General features: G+C 38.2%; 1 protein-coding gene across 5 annotated transcripts in view; it reads right to left on the bottom strand.

Moving 5' to 3' along the window:
- The window catches only part of LOC116045930 (RNA-binding Raly-like protein), a 53,100-nt gene extending 33,071 nt beyond the window's left edge, over positions 1-20,029 (bottom strand). For 2 of the 5 annotated variants that reach the window (XM_036005413.1, XM_036005416.1), the window contains exons 1-2: positions 19,894-20,029; positions 5,657-5,934 (exon numbers count right to left, since the gene is read on the bottom strand). In XM_036005413.1, coding sequence (XP_035861306.1) covers positions 5,657-5,912 — 256 coding nt within the window. In that variant the 5' untranslated portion in view covers positions 5,913-5,934; positions 19,894-20,029. Of the gene's footprint in view, positions 1-5,656; positions 5,935-19,447; positions 19,538-19,893 lie in introns of all 5 variants that reach the window. The other 3 variants (XM_036005415.1, XM_031293951.2, XM_036005414.1) reach the window with 3 other exon arrangements.
- Between the last annotated feature and the right edge of the window lie 694 nt (positions 20,030-20,723).

Genomic DNA, 20,723 nt, shown 5'->3' with positions numbered 1-20,723 from the left:
AAAAACGAACTAGCGTTTGGTCCACATGAACTGCTGCTGTGCAGACTGTAGTTAGAGTTTTGCACATGTGACTCCAGTTGTGCCCACTGTCGTTTAGCAATCGAAAAAAACTGTAAAACGTCTTCATTTCTTTGAATCATCCTCATCTTTTTGTCGGTTGCTTGTTTCAGCCGGCCTCTTTACCGCAGTAATGTGCCGCCACTTTTTTTTTTTTTTTTTTAGCTCAAACCAAAGAAATTGTGGGCTTGGTTGAAATATGAAAGAACAACAGTGGCAAAAAACAACTAATGAATCACTCAATTCACATTGGCTACCCGCCAACGTGGCAAGTAGATCGACAGTTTCACCCGCCAACGGCAAAATTCACCTGCATTTGGCGCATGGTTGGGTGTTAATTTCAGGCCTTGTACGTAATAGTCCAGAAGTTTTACAAGTTTTTTATCAACGAATTAGATGTCTCCTCTTGCCATGAACCTACATTATCAATAAATACAAATGATTGGGGTGTTCCCATTGCTTACACCTCGATTACATTGTGAAAAACAGTAAGTGCGCAGTTTTACTATAGTAAAGGAAGCGTTTTTCACATTTTCACAACAGTGTATGTAACTTCAGACATCTTACCTGGACATATTGGTATCTTTGCTCTTTTACCTGTTAACTGTTTCTCTCAAACAGTACAATGTATAACTGTTTCATTCTTATTTGGTGTATCTTTATTTCCAAAAAAGGCTTTATGGGCTTTCCTTATATACTGTACAGTATATACAGTATGTGTTCACTAATAAGTCTAAAACAAGAAAGCATTGCAATCAGCAGTGTTTGAAATGCACCAGGCTGAAATCCATACTGTTTTGAACGCATGGTTAACAGTTTTGACAGCAGTGTTAGCATTTGAACAAAGTGCTGTAAATCCACAGTGTTGTGCAGGTTGTGGTTAAAGCTATGGGATAAGTCTGTAGAGTTTTGAAAACTGTGTTCAAGCAATGAAAAACGAACTACAGTTTGATCCACATGAACTGCTGCTTTGTTGACTGTAGTTAGAGTTTTCCACTTTACTCCAGTTGTGCCCACTGTCGTCTAGCAATCGAAAAAAAACTGTATTTCCAAAGCAGAGGGAGATGTTATTGGCACCTTTAGTATACCTCTGACACTTACAATGCATTGCTAATATACTGAATTTATTGTGTGTGCGTGTGTGTGTGTGTGTGTGTGTGTGTGTGTGTGTGTGTGTGTGTGTGTGTGTGTGTGTGTGTGTGTGTGTGTGTGTGTGTGTGTGTGTGTGTGTGCGTGTGTGTGTGTGCAGCCAGTGGAGGAATACTTTCAATTTCATTGCTGTATGAAGCCTCTCTTCTCTTAGGAAACTATGTGTTTCTCAGGAAATATATAACAGTGTTATGGTTTGTCAGTGTGCATAACAATGAGAGGAGCTTCTTTAAGTGGATGCAATGATCCAGACAAGACAAGACAGACGGGATGGGACGGGACGCAGATTTGTGTTGACAGCAGGGTATATATTTCTGTGGTGTGGCAACATAAAGCACTGATGTATTTAGAAATGTGTCTAATAATTCTTGTGCAACATATTCTCATACCTATATGACATTATAGTCACTCTACATTATAGATTCCCAAAGCAACACATGCAGTACGACCGTTGTATTTACTGCCACACAGTGGCGGTTTAGTCATGTGTACGTTCTACTTAACGTAATAGGGTAGTAAACGTTGTGAAACAGAATTAGATAAGTTTAGGCAAAAAAAAGTAAAACATCAGGGATTGTCTCCTGTGTCTTGCTCTCACGATTACTACAATAATTATTACAGCCACAAGAGCACACGAACATCAAGAAACGCACACGGTTGTTTTCCAGGTGAAAAAAATATTTAAAATATTTTGCATGTATTGAGCAAAATGAAATTAAGGAGCCAATGAAGTTTTCAGGATTACTATCTCTACCCTCTGAGACTAAAATAAATAAGAATTTCTTACTGAGCATTAGATGAGAAGATTGATACAACTACCATGTCTAAATAGAGGAGGTGGTTAGCTTAGCTTTGCATGAAGACTGGATACAGGGAAACAATTAGCCTGGCTCTGTCCAAAGTTTAAAAAAATCTGCCAACCAGCACCTCTAAAGCTCACGAATATATTATATGTTTATTTTGAACACAAACAGAAATGCAAAAATGACAAGTTATGGTTTTAAGGGTAGTTACGTGCCATTGTTATTTCTTGGCGCACATTGGCCAGATGAATTTACTTTTTTGAATTAGACTTTTTAGGTTTTTTTACTTACATTTTTTGAATATGCAAGCTGTTTCCCCCTGCTTCCATACTTTATGTTAAGCTAAGCTAATCGCCTCCTGGCTCTGGCTCCATACATGGCAAACATGAGAGTGGTATTGATTTTCTCATCTAACTCTCGGCAAGAATGCAAATAAGTGTATATCTCCAAAATGTTAAATTATTAATTTAATTAGTTTAATTAGTTTAATTAATTCAGTATCCTTTTCCACTTTATTTCAACTTGGGTCTCATTTTTCTAGTTTTCTTCTGGTTTATTTTGGCTCCTCTATTTCCTCATAAGGTTTCAAACAAGCCAACAGTTAACTAAACCTAACCCTAAAGTGAGCATACCTTGAACATGAAAAATTGTGTGAGCAAAAATACGGCAAATACCGTAGGTCAAAGTTCAAAGTTGAACCAGGAGTTGGTCTGTAAACTGTGGGCGCACACTCTACTGCATGAGCTAGAGCAGGGGTGGCGAACCTGTGGCTCTTGAGCCGTATGCGGCTCTTTGCCTGCTCCTGTGAGGCTCTTACTGTGTGGCTGGGGGCTGTGTCATTGGTTGATTGTTATTTTTAACTTTTCTGAAACATACAGTATTTCAGAAAGCCCCTTTAGTGACAAATGAGTGAGAGAGTTGCTTCGAATGGCCACAACCGAGTTCAAGCAAGACCTGAAAAGGATTGTGGATAAGAAAGACTGTCAGGTTTCCCACTGAGTCAATCTAAGTGAGAAAAAAAACTAGTCATTAGATCTGGAAGACACTATTGCTGTTGTAGTGTGGACGTGCATGTGTTGTGTGGCTTTTTGCTATGGTGCGGTTTTTTTTGTGGCTCTTTATACCTAACTGGTTGGCCACCCCTGAGCTAGAGGATGCCCCTGGGTCATCATTTTTACAGCTGGCCTTTACTTGTTCTTCCAAATAAGTTTGACTTATATTGGGGTTTGTTTAAAACCCCAAAGTTTGTTTGTATTTTTTGCCATTTTTTTTTATTATCAGGTCTAATTTTACTTATGCTGCCAGGTTTCCATGTACAATGACATTACCAACAATAGAAATCATTGCCAAAACTACCAAAATAATATCCGAGTTGGCTCAGGCCAGTCACTTGAGTGAGTCCAGTTTCACTAAAAGCGCAGAGTTTTAGTCATAAAGTTTTACAATAATAGTTCTTGAGTCACATAATTATACAGTAAATAGATGTGAACACAACTCAGCATTGCAGTTTTACCACTGCCATTTGTAATTTCACAGCCAAAAAAAATGCATGAAACTGTGCAAACGGGGTGGAATTACCGATGTGACCTGGCAGCCCTCTTATTCATATTTTACGAGAGAGCAGGGCTCGAGGAGGACTTTTATTTTCTGTGGAGGAGGCTGTGAACTAATCAATAAGTAATATAAGGAAGATTTACAGAGATCCCATTCTATGCCCCTGAGGACCGGGCTGTGAATGTTTCCTACGCGTTTTCTGTCCGTCAATCAATCAATCAATCAATCAATCAATCAATCAATCTATCTGTCTGTCTGTCTGTCTGTCTGTCTGTCTTCTATTTATGTTCAAGCTTGACTCTTGTCCTTGCTGCAACTCCTTAAATGGATTCTGAATCTTAGCGTCTTCACACTGGCTGTACCTCTCCATTTCAGAATCATTTTTACGGATACTGATCAAATTTAGGCTTGTCATCAAGATATATCACATAACTTTAGTCCATAAACACCATGAACCAGATGGCAGCTTGAGGTCTTCAGGCAATGTTGATTAAAAAGAAGAGTTGAGTTTAAAATAACATGCTTGAAGCTTTCAAACTGACTAAATCTGTGTCATATTTCCAATCTCAAACCTCTTTTAATATGGACTTGCTATTATGAATTGTTTTTGTTTGTTATTGGTATTGACCCCTTCTTTTATGACTCTTGCCTTGTTTTGGGCTTCTTGTGTAGTTTTTATTGCTTTGGCAGTACATTTTATGTTTATACAGTGCTTTGTTTTGTAAAAAGGTTTTGTAAAACAATATATTTATCAGATTATATTGGTTTAAACGAAACATGCATGTTTAATTTTTCTACCTATGAAGATGAAACATGTAGGTATCTCTATTGCTCTCACACAAATATGCATTAAACATACCAATGCATGGGTAACACTTAAGATTACACAAATTACATCTTAATTATCTAGTATTAGGGGTACAAAATTTTAAGTACAAGGGAAGATTTATGGAATAAATGGGTAACAACGTTTAAGGGGCATTTATAAATAAATTACACTGTAAGAAACTCCATAGTACCATAGAACTAGTTTTATATCTATGCTGAGTACATATTTAAGGATTAGGGTACACTAATATTGTTACTGGTAATTTAAAATGATGGTAAATTTAGAATATATACTCTTTGGTGAATTACAATGTTAAAGTTTTAAAATATTAGGGCTGCACGATATGACCTAAAATCTGTATTTTACCTAAATAACGATAAATGAACGATAATTCGTTATAATTTGTGATTCGTTTTTTGTCCTCATAGTTCATTGGCAAGGTTTGTACTGTAAATAGGTTCAAATATTGAAGGTGACATATTTTTTCTAATTCCAAAGTGCTTATTTTTTTTATTTCAAAATAATTAAAGGAAACACACAAAGTGGGAACTATTACGGCTATTTATTGAAAATGTATAAAATTGAAATGAAAGCACACATTGCTTGAAATGAAAAGGTCTTATGAAAAAAGTCACATTTTAGTTTTATAAAAATTATCGAAATTATCGTCATGGGAAAAATACATCGATAACAGCTTCAGAATTTCGATGTCGATACATTTTTGATTAATAATCCAGCCCTATAAAATATGTAATACTATTAATATACGGCACATTATCGTTGTTGCTGGGGATAAAAAAGAAGGGTGAAATCTTTATAGTAGCTAAAGAAGAATCTGGATTGTAGGGGAAGTAAACAAGCTGCCATTACTGCATTGGCATTTCACTTCAAAACCTCCATGGAATGTAAGTAAAGTTTCTGCCAGGAAATACTGTATCAGGGCTATCATGTGGAACCTGTTGCTTGTTGCAAATATAACTTATTAAATGTCATTAAAACAAAAGTTATAATCTCAATGTGGTAAACTTTACAACTGAACGTATTTTCGTCTCTGTGCTGTTATCAGCTACATTAAATAAATTTGACTCTTCTTTATCTCAACTGAATCTGCAGGTTCTGCTTGCCAGCTGAATTATTATGTCGTAACCATGGTGTAAAATAGAGCACCCTTTTACACAGTGAGTATAGTGTAGTTTTCTCTTATGTACAAGATATTAACACTATAATCAGAATTCAGTGATTCAGCACATTTGAACAACTTTACCTAGTGATTGTCCGGCGATGACCCTGGCGTTCTCCCCAGACACGGCTGCCCTGGCATTCCTCTCGCTGGCGTACTGAACGAAGGCGTAGCCCTTATGCACAGAGCAGCCCACAATCTTTCCGTATTTGGCAAAGATGGCCTCGATGTCGGCCTTGGTTACCACGGCCGTGTTGAGGTTGCCAATGAAGACGCGGGAGTTGAGGGAGCGAGGGTCATTCTTGTTGGTCACGTTGCTGGTCTGGGTCTTCCCAGTCATCCTAGTCCTGCAGCACTGCCTGCTGGGAAACACAGTTGCACACTGCTCAGAAAGCCAGGAGGGTTAGACTGTGGAGGTTACACACAGAAAGCCAAACAATGAGCACCAGTGGGCTGTATACACCAGTCCGAGCTAAAAACATGTTGTTGTTGTTGTTGTTGTTGTTGTTGTTGTTGTTGTTGTTGTTTTTCTACCTGTTCAGAAAACTCCATTTGTGTTTTTATGAATCCATTTAAACCAAGGGGGTAAGCGAGCATCCGCAAAGCGTACCTCCTATGGAGACATTTTGATGCTAACAAGCCATCACCTGCCGTTAGCATTCCATTGACTACCATTCATTTTGGTGTCACTTTAACAGCGAATAACTTTACATCTGAAGCGTTTAAAGACTCTATTGTCCATTGTTTATTTCTAAAGAAACACGACAATGTCCGACTATGTACCTCACGTTATGGCTTCGTAGCAGACGTTTTTGTAAAAAATAGGCTAATGATTGTATCATAACCACGCGACTTTCTGTCGCACAGTAGAGAAATTACCGTATAGTCAGGAGAAGCTTGCAGGCAGTTTCGAGTTACATTAGCTGTTTAAGTTTAATTACTAATGTTAACTAGCATTTTAGTTAGCAATAATTAGCCTGTGCCTATGTTATCTCCTTACATATACCTACGTTCTCCGTCTCTGCAAGATTGGGAATGATTGAGATTTCTCTTGGCACAGCTACCAGAAGACTTACAACTTTCAGACAGGTTGCTCACGTCACATCTACGTCGTCAAGCTCAGTTGGAGGCTGCGCAGTAACGCTCAGCCATCACCGGAAAAGTGCTTCTAATAGACTTCACTGGTCTCCGTGGAAGTCTATGGCGTTGCTTTGTCCATTGATTTTACTGTCTATGATTTAAACCCAACTAGATGTCAAATGTGCTGTAAAAAGCATTTTGAGATATGCCACGATATTTTTACCTAACAGCACCGATGGTCATGGCAAAATGCTTGATTTATGGGATACTAGTTTATTATTTGTTTATAATAATATATAAAACTAAATACCAGACATCTATAATTTCAGTGAATCATTTCAGGCTAAAACTACCTATTTTTCAATTTTCTTTTTTTTTGTAATTGACTTTAGTTTTCCCGACGTTTTTGTGAAAAGTGTCATCACAGTTCCCCAAAATGCTACCTAATGTCTTCAAATTGCCAATAATATTCTGTCTATCGACCCTTTGATTAATCGAGTGGTTATCAGCCTCATAGACTAATCGATTAATGAACAGGTCATTTTAACTTAAGAGATGGCTATCCAGTTGTCTCCACCTGTTCTTTACATCCTGAGCCCATGTGTACCTGCACTGAAGTCCAGGGAACATGGAGGCCGAGACAGAAAGATGTTTGCAAGAGGTGAGAGGATCTTGCTCACATGGCAGATTCAAATGTGTGAATCCGACAAATGTCACAATATATGAGAAGTGTGTTCCCACATTTAAAAATAACACAAGAAGTCACAAGAGTGTTGACTCAATGTTTCACCTCTTTTTTTTTTTTTTAGTTTCCTCCACCTGCAATGTCTTTACATGTTGGTCAAGCATCTTCCAGGTACTCCTATTTGTTATATATATTAACCCGTGGTGGACAGCAACTTACTCAAGTACTGTATACCTACGCACAATTTTAAGGTACTTTACTTGAGTATTTCTATTTTATGTTACTTTATACTTCTACTACAATTCAAAGGGAAATGTTGTACTTTTTACTCCACTACATTTATTTTACAGCTGGAGTTACTAGTTACTTTACATATTGTAATTTTACATTTAAAAACACATAAGATTATGTAATACAACACATTTTTAAAGATGTGGTTCCCAACCTGTTTGGCTTGTGACCCCACACAACAAAGCAGTGTGTAGTTGTACTACCTTGTCATGTTTTAGATGAGACATTCCCCCTCTTAACTTCTTATATGGTTTCATTTAAAAAAAGCTTTTAATGCACAAAGAGGTAAAATTATCCAATATTTTACAAAAAAACAATCATCATCTCATGATCCCGTCAGATCTGTCCTGTGACCCTTTGGAGGGGAACCACTGGGCTAGACTACCTACTGTAAAATATAAAGTATAAAGTACAAGAACCAACTCCACCTCTACCAGCTACAACAGTACCCATTCCTGCACCAGAATTAACAATCTAATAATGTCATATAATAAAATATCAGGCACAAGGGACAATTTACTGCAGAACGAGTACTTTTACTTTTGATAATATAAGCATATTTTGCTGCTTATACTTCCATACTTTTACTTGAATATGATATTGAATGCAGGACTTTCACAAGTACTTTTGCATTGTTGTATTAATACCTTTTTTAAAGGACATGACTACTTATTCCACAACTAACAAAACACACACTGTGACAGCTTCATTACTGTCAAATAGAAACCAGGTCAACAGAGAGAAAAAAGAATTTGCTGGACACAAATTAATTACAACCTCCATGCAGGCTGCACCGTTTGTTCCCATAATGATAGAGTCCTTTGAGGGGATCAGGAAGTGTCACCATGGCAATACATTTGGCAAATCCACTCAGAGATGAATGAAATAACTCTCAGGTTGTTGCTTCTTAGAGTTCCCTGTTGGTGATCATTTTAGAGTGTGTATCTTTCCACAATGAGGCTTTTAGACCAAGATTCCACAAATTGTACAAACACACATTATTATTACCACCACCACCACCACCACCACCACCACAGGAGAAGCTCTTATAAGGCTGGAAGACATCTTAGTGGTTAGCACTGTAACCACACAGAAACAAGATTGGGTTTTACATTAGAGTTGAAACAATTAAGCAATAAATTGATCAAATTACAATTTTCTTCTGTCTATAAAAAGAAATTGTGAAAAATGCTGGTTATAATTCCCTTAGAGCTCAAGGTAACATCTTAAAACGTCTTATTTGCATAGCACTCATTTCGATGCTACTCAGAGAATTGACCAACAGCACTGTCCAATACCCAAAAGTATTTGGTCTATAATTATATGAAACAAAGAAAAGCCGCAAATCATCCCATTTGAAAAGCTGGAAAACCAGAGGAAGTTTGGAGTTTGTTTGCTTGAAGAAAAAACGTAACAGTTAGTTGATGATCAAAATAGTTTCCAATTAATTGTCTGTTTATCGACTAATCGTTTAATTGGCAAATCGTATCATGTCTATTCTAGTTTCCTTCTATAAACCAAAGACATGCAGCTAAGGTGAACAGCAGACTCGTGAATGTATTTTAATCTGTGAATGTTTTGTGGCTCCAGCAAAAACCCGTCAGTGGGCTGAATACAATGAGTAGGGTGGAAAGATCTAATGATATGTGCAGGTTCTTTAAAAATATATCTAACACATCCTCATACACACAAATACACTAACGCATACACCCATACTCCCTGCAGTCGGGCACACTTCCTGTCACAATTTTCCCCATCCTACCTGTTCACTTCCTTTCCAATACATACTCCACTCTAAATCTCCTCTGCTGCTCTTATAAAATCTCCTTTTGCACCTCAGAGAATGGAGGATAATTTAACACTGTGAGTCCCATAATGTGGCAATGTTGATTGTCAACAGAGCAGGGGTCTAAAAAAGCCCACAAGTTTAATCCAATCAATCAAATCCCATTCAGTTTGTCTCTACCTTTGAATAAACCTCACAGCTCTGGTGCCTACCCAGCACATTGAGTGACTCATGGATGTGAAGTGCACTGAATGGCTTCTTATAAGGGAAATGTACAGAGGCGAGGCCATTAGACGGTTGACTAAGCATTCAAGAGCACATTTTTAAGCAGATTTAATATCAGAAAATGCTAATAGCGTTATTTAAGCCCATGCTGAGCTAGGATAGTGCCAAATGAAAGCGTAGGATTTTTGATTATTAAATACTATTTGAAATGTTTGAATGAACAGTGTTTGGTTAGAAAGACTGCGGCTAGTCAGCTCCGTCCTTTTGTCCAAATATGGTCACAAAAAAACAAGAGTCTATGGTTCGGCCCGACATGAACCAGAGGGACGACAACCCCCTTAGCTATGATTTATTCACAACATATTACAGACTGAAGTGAGCTATTGCTTTTTATATCATCATATGTCATGTGATCATATAGCAATGTGAAAGTTATAGTCACATTCCAATTTAAATCGAAATGAACAAAAGAGAGAAATTATTTTATATGCATATTCATACCTGTCAAAAGCATAGAAATGTGGCCAATATGTACAGTAGAGTCATTGGTTTCTGTTTCTTAGAGTCAGAGTGTGGGTGTAAAAAGCAATCAGCTCAGCATGTTACCAACCAGTAATTACACTTAAGAATTACTATATAACATTAACACTAAATAAACAAAATGAAATTAAAAAAAAGACATCTTTAGGTCTTATTTATTAAGAATTTATGTGAGGCTGTGGCCATTATGGCCTTTATGTGTTTTGAGATGCATGCAATAAATATTTAAGCAATAGCTCCTCACAGGCTGTGGTATGTTGTGATTATATCACAGCTAAGGGGGCCTTGTTCGGCCGAAGCAGAAACTTCCGGGCCTAAAAAGAAAAGCCAATGCAGAAGTGCCTTAAACCTGCATGCTATCTAATTTCTAGCAAGGCGAGACTCCACGGGTTTCAAAAAGAAGTCTGATTGTACAGAAGTCTATGAGAAAATGACCCTACTTCTCACTTGATTAATTACCTCAGTAAATTTTTTCCAAATGAGTTATGGGCTCAATCATTAGTTTCAAGTATTTTAAGTCAATACAGTATGATTATACAATACAGCATTTAGTAAATTATGGTCCCATTTATTTAAAAAATTGACGATAAAGCAGTGCATGCTTTAGGGCGTGGATGCACGCCGACCTGTCAATCAGGTAATACAGAGGCTTAGCAATGCTAACCATGCCCCTGTGCACATTAAAAAAGCCGTGAACTTGTTTTGGGTGTTGTTCATGTTTTTGTCTTAAACTTTGACCCTCTCACTGTGTGTTTTCACTTCATCAAAGTTGATTGGAACATTTTGGTCACCTAAAAATGCCTTGTTTAGCGTCCGGTAGCACCTTGCCAACCAAAGCTAGCTAGCTAGCTAGCGCTAGTGTAAGCTGGTACCGTAAGGGAAAATCTGCCAATTTTCTGTGTACTGCTGTACATGCAGATGGATGGCGCCAGTGCCCGGAGGTCCGCGTTTAGTGGCTTTGATGAGAGCACAGATAACGGCTTCAGTTTCCTGTTGGAAAGGGCTGTCTGGTTGGCAGCAACCAAACAACCAACTGTCATCAGATTCTAATTCAGATATTGCTTAACTCTGATTGGTGCATGGAAGTATGACATCACCTTTTTTATTTGAGACCCACCCACTTATGACCAGTGGGAAGAGCACAAGTAAAAGAAGAAGAAATACAGAAATACCTTATGTGAAATAAACAAAACTGTACAGTAAGTATGAAGCTACTGTAAACGGTTAGCTTAACTTAGCATGAAAGCTGGGAGCTGGGGAAAACAGCTAGCCTGGTGTAGCCAAGGGGGTAAGCTTCACTTCAGAGCGCGAACCTCCTATGGCGCCATTTTGATGCTACAAAACGATCACCCGACGTTAGCATTCCATTGACTGCCATTCATTTTGACGTCACTTTGATAGCGAATAACTTTACATCTGAAGTGTTTCAAGACTTTATTTGTCCATTGTTTATTTCTAAAGAAACACGACAATGTATAAAAGGCTCCATTACCTTGTACCTCACGTTATGGCTCCGTAGCAGACGTTTTTGTAAAAATAGGCTAACGATTGGGTCATAACCACACGACTTACTGTCGCATAGTAGAGGAATTACCGTATAGTACAGGAGAAGCTCGCAGGCAGTTTGGACTTACATTAGCTGTTTAAGTTGAATTACTAATGTCAACTAGCATTTTAGTTAGCAATAATTAGCCTGTGTCCATGTTATCTCCTTACATATACCTATGCTTTCCGCTTCTGCAATATTCGGAATGATTGAGATTTCTCCAGAAGACTTACAACTTTCAGACAGGTTCTCACGTCACATCTACGTCGTCTCTCTCAGTTGGAGGCTGCGCAGTAACGCTCAGATCTCACCGGAAAAATGCTTCTAATATCCTTCACTGTTCTCCGTCCAGAGCAACGGGATCTGTTGGTCCAGCTCTACAAATAGCTACATTTAATCCGTATAAAAGCTGGAGTGTAAAAACTACAAGTTGTAGTGTAACAGGGGGTTAAATGTGTGGGACTATTTCTTGAGTGGGGTACACTTCAGGTTGTTGTTCAGAATGAACAAACAAGATTAAACATGTGAGTTGGTGAGTTGTAGAGGTGCTGCCAGGCAGATTTTTGTCACCATTTCTGTCCCTTCACAGCCAAACTAGCTGTTTCCACCTCTCTCCAGTCTTTGTGCTAAGCTAAGCTAACTGTCTCCTGGCTTCTGTTTCATACTTAATGCACAAATGTGAGTGGCATCGATCTTCTCATGTAACTCTTAGCAAGAAAGCAAATAATTATATTTCTTTTAAAAAGTCGACCAAATGCTTTAAGTTTGCAAGAAAATGTAAAAGTGAAGGATCTTTTTTTTTTTTTTTTTTTTTTTGATAACACCCATTGTAGTCCCTCAGTATTAAAGCTAAAAAAAATTCTTTCTTGATTTAAACAACCTTCTCCAATGCCTGAGGACACAAAACAGCTATGGACCAGAAATAAACAGTAAACTGCTTTTAAAGTGTCTGTGTCTCTTTTGAATTCCAAGGCTGATGCAAACTTGCTCATGGACACAAGACATTAGCTCGACTAATGGTTTGTAGTTTTCTACAAAGTCTGTAAACTTTTCAAACTTATATTACTACTGTTATTTCCACTCTAAATAACTGCACTCTGCAGCTGATAAAAATTACAACTATAGGCAATCAATGTCCTTTTTCAGTTTCTCCTTCTCCTCATGCGTCATCTTACATTAACACCCCAGAGATGCTATTTTGTCAATTGCCCTCAATTACATGTTTTTAATAAAAAATGGTAACAAAAAAGAATTTTACAATAGTCTAGTTCACACTAAATGGCAAAAAAGAGACTTCAAAGACGTTTTTGTTTTTTTACAATATTCATGAGTCTCTAAGATCCTCAAAGCCTTTTAAGAAGAACGTGTTGCATAACTGCTGGCAAACGCTGGTGGAAACATCCCAGGCCAGAAAACACACTCACACTGAAACATTCATTCAACATTCACATTCAAATCAGCCTAATAAGCAAGATAGGAGGAGAGAGAGTGGTTTGGGTTAATCCTGGCACGCTTAATGCTCCAGAAATTAATGCTAAATAAAATCTTCATGCGTCAGTGAAGCTCTGAACACATCCCAACTCATCACGCCATGTTTTTACACGCAAAGACGTTTTGTTTGTCTGTTAGAATTCTTTCTTGCAGAGGTTCCAAGTGTAAGTATTTTAATGGATCCTCTTTGGTCCTTTCACACCGACTGTCAGGGGCTTCAGAGTCTGAATCTCCAGAGATAAAGAAGTGAGGAACTGGTGAAAGTAATCATTTTAGCACTTCCTCTCTCCCTGATCTCTCCTTACTGACTTGTGCTCCCGTCAGAGGAAAAAAAACAACTCCTCATCCAATATGACAAATATATATGGGATGTGAAGGATGCATTTAGGCCACACTCACTCTCTACTGCTTGAATGTTGCATTGCAGCATTTTATCTTTAGCGATTGGACAGTGTAGCATCTCACCTCAACTGTCGTCAACAAATGAAAATAAGTTGTATTTAAATAAGTCACCATTTGCATTATCAGACTCAGGAGTCAGACGTCTCTCAAACTAAGTCTCAACTTTTAGTGCCTCCCTGGAAAAAATGCGTCTGCATAAGAGAATGAAATATGGGTCTATAATGAACTTTTTTTTTTTTTTTTAAATTCCCTCATTCCTTTGAATGACAGCCAAACGCATTACAAGGGAATAAATGTGGACTGAAATCTAATTACATTTTAATACAGTCTAAATTTACAAACTGTGCTGCAGTGCAGGTAAGCGTTATTTTACCTCTTTCTACTGTTCTGTAAGAACATATTATGCTGCATACATATTATGCTGCATATACATTTTATGCTGCATAAAATGTGAGGATTTATCAAAATGCTGCTGTGAATATCAGAATGGCTCAATGAAACAGCCACTGGGATATTTTATAGCTAGAATAATTATTGTAGCTAACTGCTTACATTTTTCAAGTGTCAGTTGTAGAAAAGTAAGAACCACCATTTTAACAAATGTAGAACTTCCACAAAGACTAAATAATATGCTTAATCAAAAATATTAAATTAAAATTACATGTTGAGTGGAGATTCAAACTGCATTATGGCTGAATGGTATTTAATCACAAAACAAGGAATTAAACTCTGAAAAAATGGTAAAAATCAACCTTAAAAAGAGCCTTGTACAGATGTTTGGGAGTTAACATAAAGTGGCTGTGTAATAACAACGCTGCACCGATGTCCTTTTAATAACACTTTCTCACCCTTGTTCATTTTCCCCCTGCTCCCTCGCAGCCATAAATTACTCAGCTAATGCCCCACCAGCAGCATCTATTGCTGAATCGTTCAAAGACCTCAATTAGCAATTAAGGGCTTAATGAATAGAGGTCCTTGCTGGGCCATTCTGATCCCAGCCCAGAGGAGCCCAGTGGAATCTAATCTCTCCTGCAGGAGTTGTACAGTGAACACTGGCTAACGGTGCAGAGCAGATAGAGAATAGCCTGTTATTGCCCATAATCAGCAACTTGCCTTGCAGTTTTGAGCCCTGTTTACTGTGTGTACCTGGAATTTCTTTGCTGTGGATCTTAACAAGGACGATTGACTGTAAAGTACTTTTTTTTATTTCCTCTGTTCCTACACTCCATTACCTTCTGCATAATACCTGTCTTGAGTTTGAATTGAAGAAAGAGAGGGGAAACATGGTAACAAAAGGAAAGCGATAGAGAGGCAGAGAGGGAAATAAAAGGTGGTGAGATGGAAGGAGGGAATGAGAGAACTTCAAAAAAAAGGAGAACGTGAGAAAAAGACATTTGCAATGTCAATCATCTTCGAGGAGCTTAGGCCTCGGAACAGAATATCAAAGATGGAAAATACAGGCATACATCATGCGGTAGGTAGGTAGCTTATAAATTATTACTGTGACTCTATCCTTTTATGGTACTATTCTATCAGCCTTTTATCATTTATATATTGTTCATACCTTTAATGAAATGTAAGGCTATGTTTTACATGTGAGACCCCAGAGGTATACAGTTATATAGAACTCCTGTAAAGAAAATACACTCCAGTTTCCATCAGCTTTATCCCCCTCCCCCCATGTGAATTTATGGAGGCTCACTGAAGCATAGCGACTGAAGGTAGATGATCTCGCACCTAAAATGAGTTGTACCGTAATCTGATTTGAGCATCCTATAGCCTCGACCAGCGATGACAGCAGGGAGATAAATGCACAATGTGACCTATACAGTGAGATGGGATGAAGCCATATCTCTGGAAGACATTTTATCTTGCATCTTACAATAATAGCAAGGCTGATTTTCTCTGCATCAGGGCATTTGTGGGTGATTATATTATATATTACAAACCTGATCTTTGAGGTCAGTGTGTATAATTTGGACAACTTAAAACTCTATGCACTTTAAACTTTTGTACACAGTTACAACTGTTACAAAGATGATACACAGACACTTATTGGGTGACTTTTAAAGGCTCCTGTAGCTTCATTGGTTTCACAGGGCACATTTTTAACCCAAGTTTATTTTGACATAATTTGGAGACTTTCCCATTCTCACATTGTGGAAAACACACAGAACGAAGGATTACTCCTACATCCATATGTGTATTTAGGAAAGAGGGAGAAAAAGACTCCATCTGCTATTGTAGTAGGGAAGACCACAGAACCACTCGAGGGCATATGAACATATGCCATGCTTTCGCATATCTCTTGGCATATTGACATATTTCTCCATTTCCTTAATTTTTCTCTTGTGTGAATGCCAAATATAGATTCCGCTCACTAGGCTAAAGTAACTGGGTTACTAGCTGTGAGTAATTAGCTTATTTTTGCTTTATGGCACCAGAAGGCAGTAGAGTGAGATGTAAAGTCATACTGAGGTAATGATTTGGGGCAGGACTAACAGTGAGGGTGAAACATTAAAGGTGAAAGTGGGCAAGAGGCCATACACATGGGGAGGAATACTCAAATATATACATGAAGCCAAACTGAATATGCATGATAAAGAGTTTCCTAACTTTGAATGCTAAAATGTCTCTAAGATCTTATTATATTTCACTCAAGAAACAATTTGCAATTTAAATGGGAAAAATTGTCTGTGGTCTGCTATTGAACATTACAAACTGGCAATGTTTTCAGTTTATTGTACAGTGGATAAAAAACAGATTTAGCAGACAAAGTGACAGTAGACTGAATGTATGGTATATCAAAACTGGTAAACTAAAACACTAAATAATGTGGATTTAAATGCAACATCCACTGTGATAGGAGCAGGAAAGATCCAGAAAAAAAAAACAGAAACGCCAGTTTTGTGTCTTGATGACCATTGGCTCTATAGTTATATATATATATATACATACCATATAATGTGCAATCAAATATTCACGCAATAAATGCCTAATTTTGTGTCTCATTTTTTCTTTAATTTTTTTGTCAGAGGGGTCTTCATTCAATTAGTAGAGACTGCCCTCCCCAGAAAATAACATAAGTTGTTTGTTCAAGCAGCAATTACTACTCATATTTACATTTATAGTGGCGGCGCCCTCTAGTGACTGTAGTAATTATAGCGGGAGCAAAGTAAGTTGACGAAGTACAACAGTGCCACATTTCCTTGAAAGGAGGCAGGTCGGGGTGGTGGATGGGTCAAACAAACACAGGACTTCAACCCAGGAGACTGGGGTTTGTGTCCTGTTTGAAAATAAAAGTAAACAATGAGGTTTTTTTTACTTTACGGAACAAACAGAACAAACAGAGCTAAGTCACGTTCCACGTCATGTGCATAACTGGAAGTAAAGTAACGTCTGATTTTAACCAAAACCACCAAGTAGTAATAACAGAATTCTTTTTTGGTTTACTTCTTCGTGGGATTCAGCGAGTTTAAAACCCTGTCTGAGAAAGTATTATTGTTTTGTTTGTGTTTTTTAGCCTGTTGAATGGAGGCATTTAAAAACTGGGATAACCTGACAATATAACACAATCCAATCCAACACTCTAATAACTACATTCATAGAGCTTATAGTGTTTGTGCGTCAGAGATGTGTTTCCACAGTGTAAGTGTTCCTGTTATTTTGTTCAATAACAAAAATACCCGTTGTATACCTACACATCCATCCTTACAATTTAAGGTTTATTCCAGTTCAGGTTAGAAAAAGACTAAATTGTGCTTTTTCAACAAGTTTGAAATTTACAAGAACTTATTCAGAGAAAGTATCATCTTATCTAAGGTGAGACCTTTTTTTAGCCTTTTAAATGGGGAGTACAGAGCTTGGAATAGCTCAGAATAAGACGTGTGCTGTGGAGAGGGCAGGGGTTAGTGAGTGGAGACACTCCAGACTTCCAGGCAAGAATCAGCTCGCTCCAGCTGCCAGAGTAATAAAGTGTTGGCAGCTGTCCATGGTGCTGAAATCAACCACTATCTCTTTGAATGGAATAAAAAGAGCTGGCCCTGGTGCTGAGATGCTGATGCTGCTAGGGTAATGGCATGTCTCACAACAGAGCTGAGCATCAGGTGCATACATATACCGTTGTTTATCCAAACTGCTGCTTTCCAATGGCTGAATAGACAGACTCTCTATTGAAAAAAGTGTTCAATATGACTAACGCAGGCGTGGAACATAACATACAGATCCAAGACTAGCAGATTTAATAGGGAGCAGTGGGTATTACAAAATGCATAATGTAACACAGAACTGTTCTATGTGAAGTGGATATCTACGTGTGTGTGTGTGTGTGTGTGTGTGTGTGTGTGTGTGGTTGTTAATTTTATCACACAGAATCACACTCTTTCACACACAGGCATGCCATTTTCTTTCTTTTTGTCTGTCTACCTCCTCATCTGTTTTTTTCTTTTTGTTTATCGTTCACATGCAGGGATATAAAAAGAGACAGAGACAAGTATTCCAAATATGTTCTTTGACCTATGGTCTGAAAGCTGGAGCAGCTCTAAAATGTTTCTTAAAGAAGATGGACTCTGTGGTGCGTGGCTTTGAGGCAGCCCACATCGTACACTTGCTAAGGGTCAATGATCATCCCAGCCCACGGGTGCAGAAACGTAAAGACAGGCCTCGACTGGACAGAAACAGATTACTGACTGGTCCAGAAAAACTTTATTCCTTCCTTCCTCCTCTCCTTTCTTAGTGATTCAGTGCATGCGTATATAGGCTGGCTATTCCAGAGCCAGCCTCCCACATCATCCCTAGTGAGAGATAAGTATTGTTTGCGTAGCAGCACATTTCATGCTCAGCTTCCCCCACCTGTTCCCTGACCTGCAAAGTCTGAAGGCTGGAATAGCTGTCAAATACCTCCACCCGTATCCTTCGAGGATGACTGAAAGGAGGTTTTGTCTTATAAAGGTTTTGAAAGCATTTCTTTTTCAGCAGAGCACAAAAACAAACTTTGGTCAAGGATTTTAAAGCGGTGATTTCAGCGGTCATTTAAAAGGGTAATGTCACTTTTCCTCTTCTCTTTTAATTGCAGGAGAAATTGTGTTTTTAATGTGTTGCCTGCAGGTAAGTGGGTGAGTTCTGGCTGCATGTCTGCAAGGTCAAACTATTAATCAAATCAATCAGCCTGATTTGCATAATGAACTGCTGCAAAATTTGCCTGGGCCTTAAGGACCCCTTCCAACCCTCTCCTCCCCACTCTGCATCAACTCATTCAGCCAGTTTAAGTTCCCAAGCTTCTCTGTGTTATTCTGATGTGTGAGTGTGTGTGTGTGTGTGTGTGTGTGTGTGTGTGTGTGTGTGTGTGTGTGTGTGTTTGCAAGTTATCACTCCCAAATGCAACAAGATCTGTGTGTAGCAAGAGAAACAAAACAGAGTAGAACAGCTGTGTCTGGTTCTATTCTGTTTCGTTTTGCACAACAGTAATTTGCATTCATAGACATTTTCCATATTGAAAGGCAACTTTAAAGGGAAAAAAATCCTGCATTCTTTGACATTTTTCTATCATTTTTCATTAGTCCTCAAAAGAAACAGGAATATGGATGTAAGATTAAAATGTCTTTAATGTGACATGCTGTTTAATATGTGATTCTGCTGAGTTTTGAAGACATCTAATTTATTAAAAGATCTAAAAACTAATTAAATACAATCCAGCTATATGTTCGAGATATCCGTTTTGCAAACAAAAACAACAAAAAGTTCCCATTTACTCGTTAAGGCTGCATAAAGAAGTACAAAGGAAACACCAAAACAAAACAAAACAAACTCCAGCAAAGTGAAATTTCTCACCTATTAAAAAAGCAAAATCCTTAAAGATGAAAATCAAAACTGTTATTTTTGCGCCGGCGGAGACGTTGAGCCTCCAACCCCAGAGAAACACTGCAAGATCAAAGGAAAGCACCAAAACCAAAATCACACCGAAACAAGCCATGATGAAGGAGAAAAATAAGCAAAAGGTGGGGATAACAACAAGTGAGCGTGTATAAAGAAGCTGCTTCGGGAAGAGAAGAGGAAAAGAGAGGAGGAAAAAAATATCAAGAGCGTCCGTAATGCACGTAGGGTTATTTCTCAGCGGATGTCGCCGGAGCAACAACACTCAGCATCCAAGATTTAAATCACTGCATGCAGAAAACGAGAAAACATTTTCCCATGTCGGAACACCAAGACAAGAAAGGAAGAAAAAGATGATAAAAACGGGCTTAGGAAAATGGCAGTGGAAAATGTAGTCTACTCACCGAGCGGGAGTAAAAGGGTTCAATTAAAAAGAATTTGGATGTATAGCGGTGGTGGGTTGGTGGTGTGCAGGCTTGTATTATACACCGAGGCTCTGCGTTCCTTTTGCGCTCTCTATCGCTGCCGGTGGTTGAGTCATGTAACTCGGGATTGGCCAGAGTTTTTGAATCCGTCCAAGCATTTTCTCTTGTAGCTGCACAGGAAGGCGTTTAGTGCTGCAGTCTAATGAATAGGAGCTTTTCTGGTAATGTCATTGGTTTTTATGCTATTTTGAGTTTCTCAAAATAGGGTCCAGGTACTGCCAGGGGTGCCCCAGGAGGGTGCCTTTAGGGTCCCCCCCCACCCTATTACCGATGTGAATAGGCTAAATGCATACAGTCTGATTATTTTGTATATCAAATTTAAGTCACACACCTCTGTTTGAAGTAATACATGACAGCAAAAATCTCCTGTGCATTCTAATCAAAAGGGAGCTATGATTTCCTTGAAATTAAATAGTTTGACAACGCATTACAATAGGCTATTTGGTCAGTAAATTGTTAAACCTAAATTAGTCCTATGGTAGTGAATTAAGCCCTCTGTTAGCCAGTAGCCTAAGTCACAAATATAAAGTAAAAGTTAGGCAGGGAGATGATTAATAGGCCTACTCATCAGACTTGCCTTTCTTTCTGTAGGCCTAAAGTTTTCAAATGTTAGGCCTTTCTCTAATTCGTCTACTGTATAGGACTACTAGCTTTATTCAATATCATAGGAGGAAAATAAAGCTAGTTTTGGTTTAACTGATCGTAGCCCATAATAATCCAAATTAGCTGACAAAATATATCATGGGTCC

This window comes from Sander lucioperca, chromosome 9 (genome assembly GCF_008315115.2).
Source record: "Sander lucioperca isolate FBNREF2018 chromosome 9, SLUC_FBN_1.2, whole genome shotgun sequence".
In the NCBI taxonomy this organism is placed as follows: Eukaryota; Metazoa; Chordata; class Actinopteri; order Perciformes; family Percidae; genus Sander; species Sander lucioperca.
The sequence above is the reverse complement of the archived record's forward strand: the minus strand, read 5'-3'. Positions and strand labels throughout refer to the sequence as shown.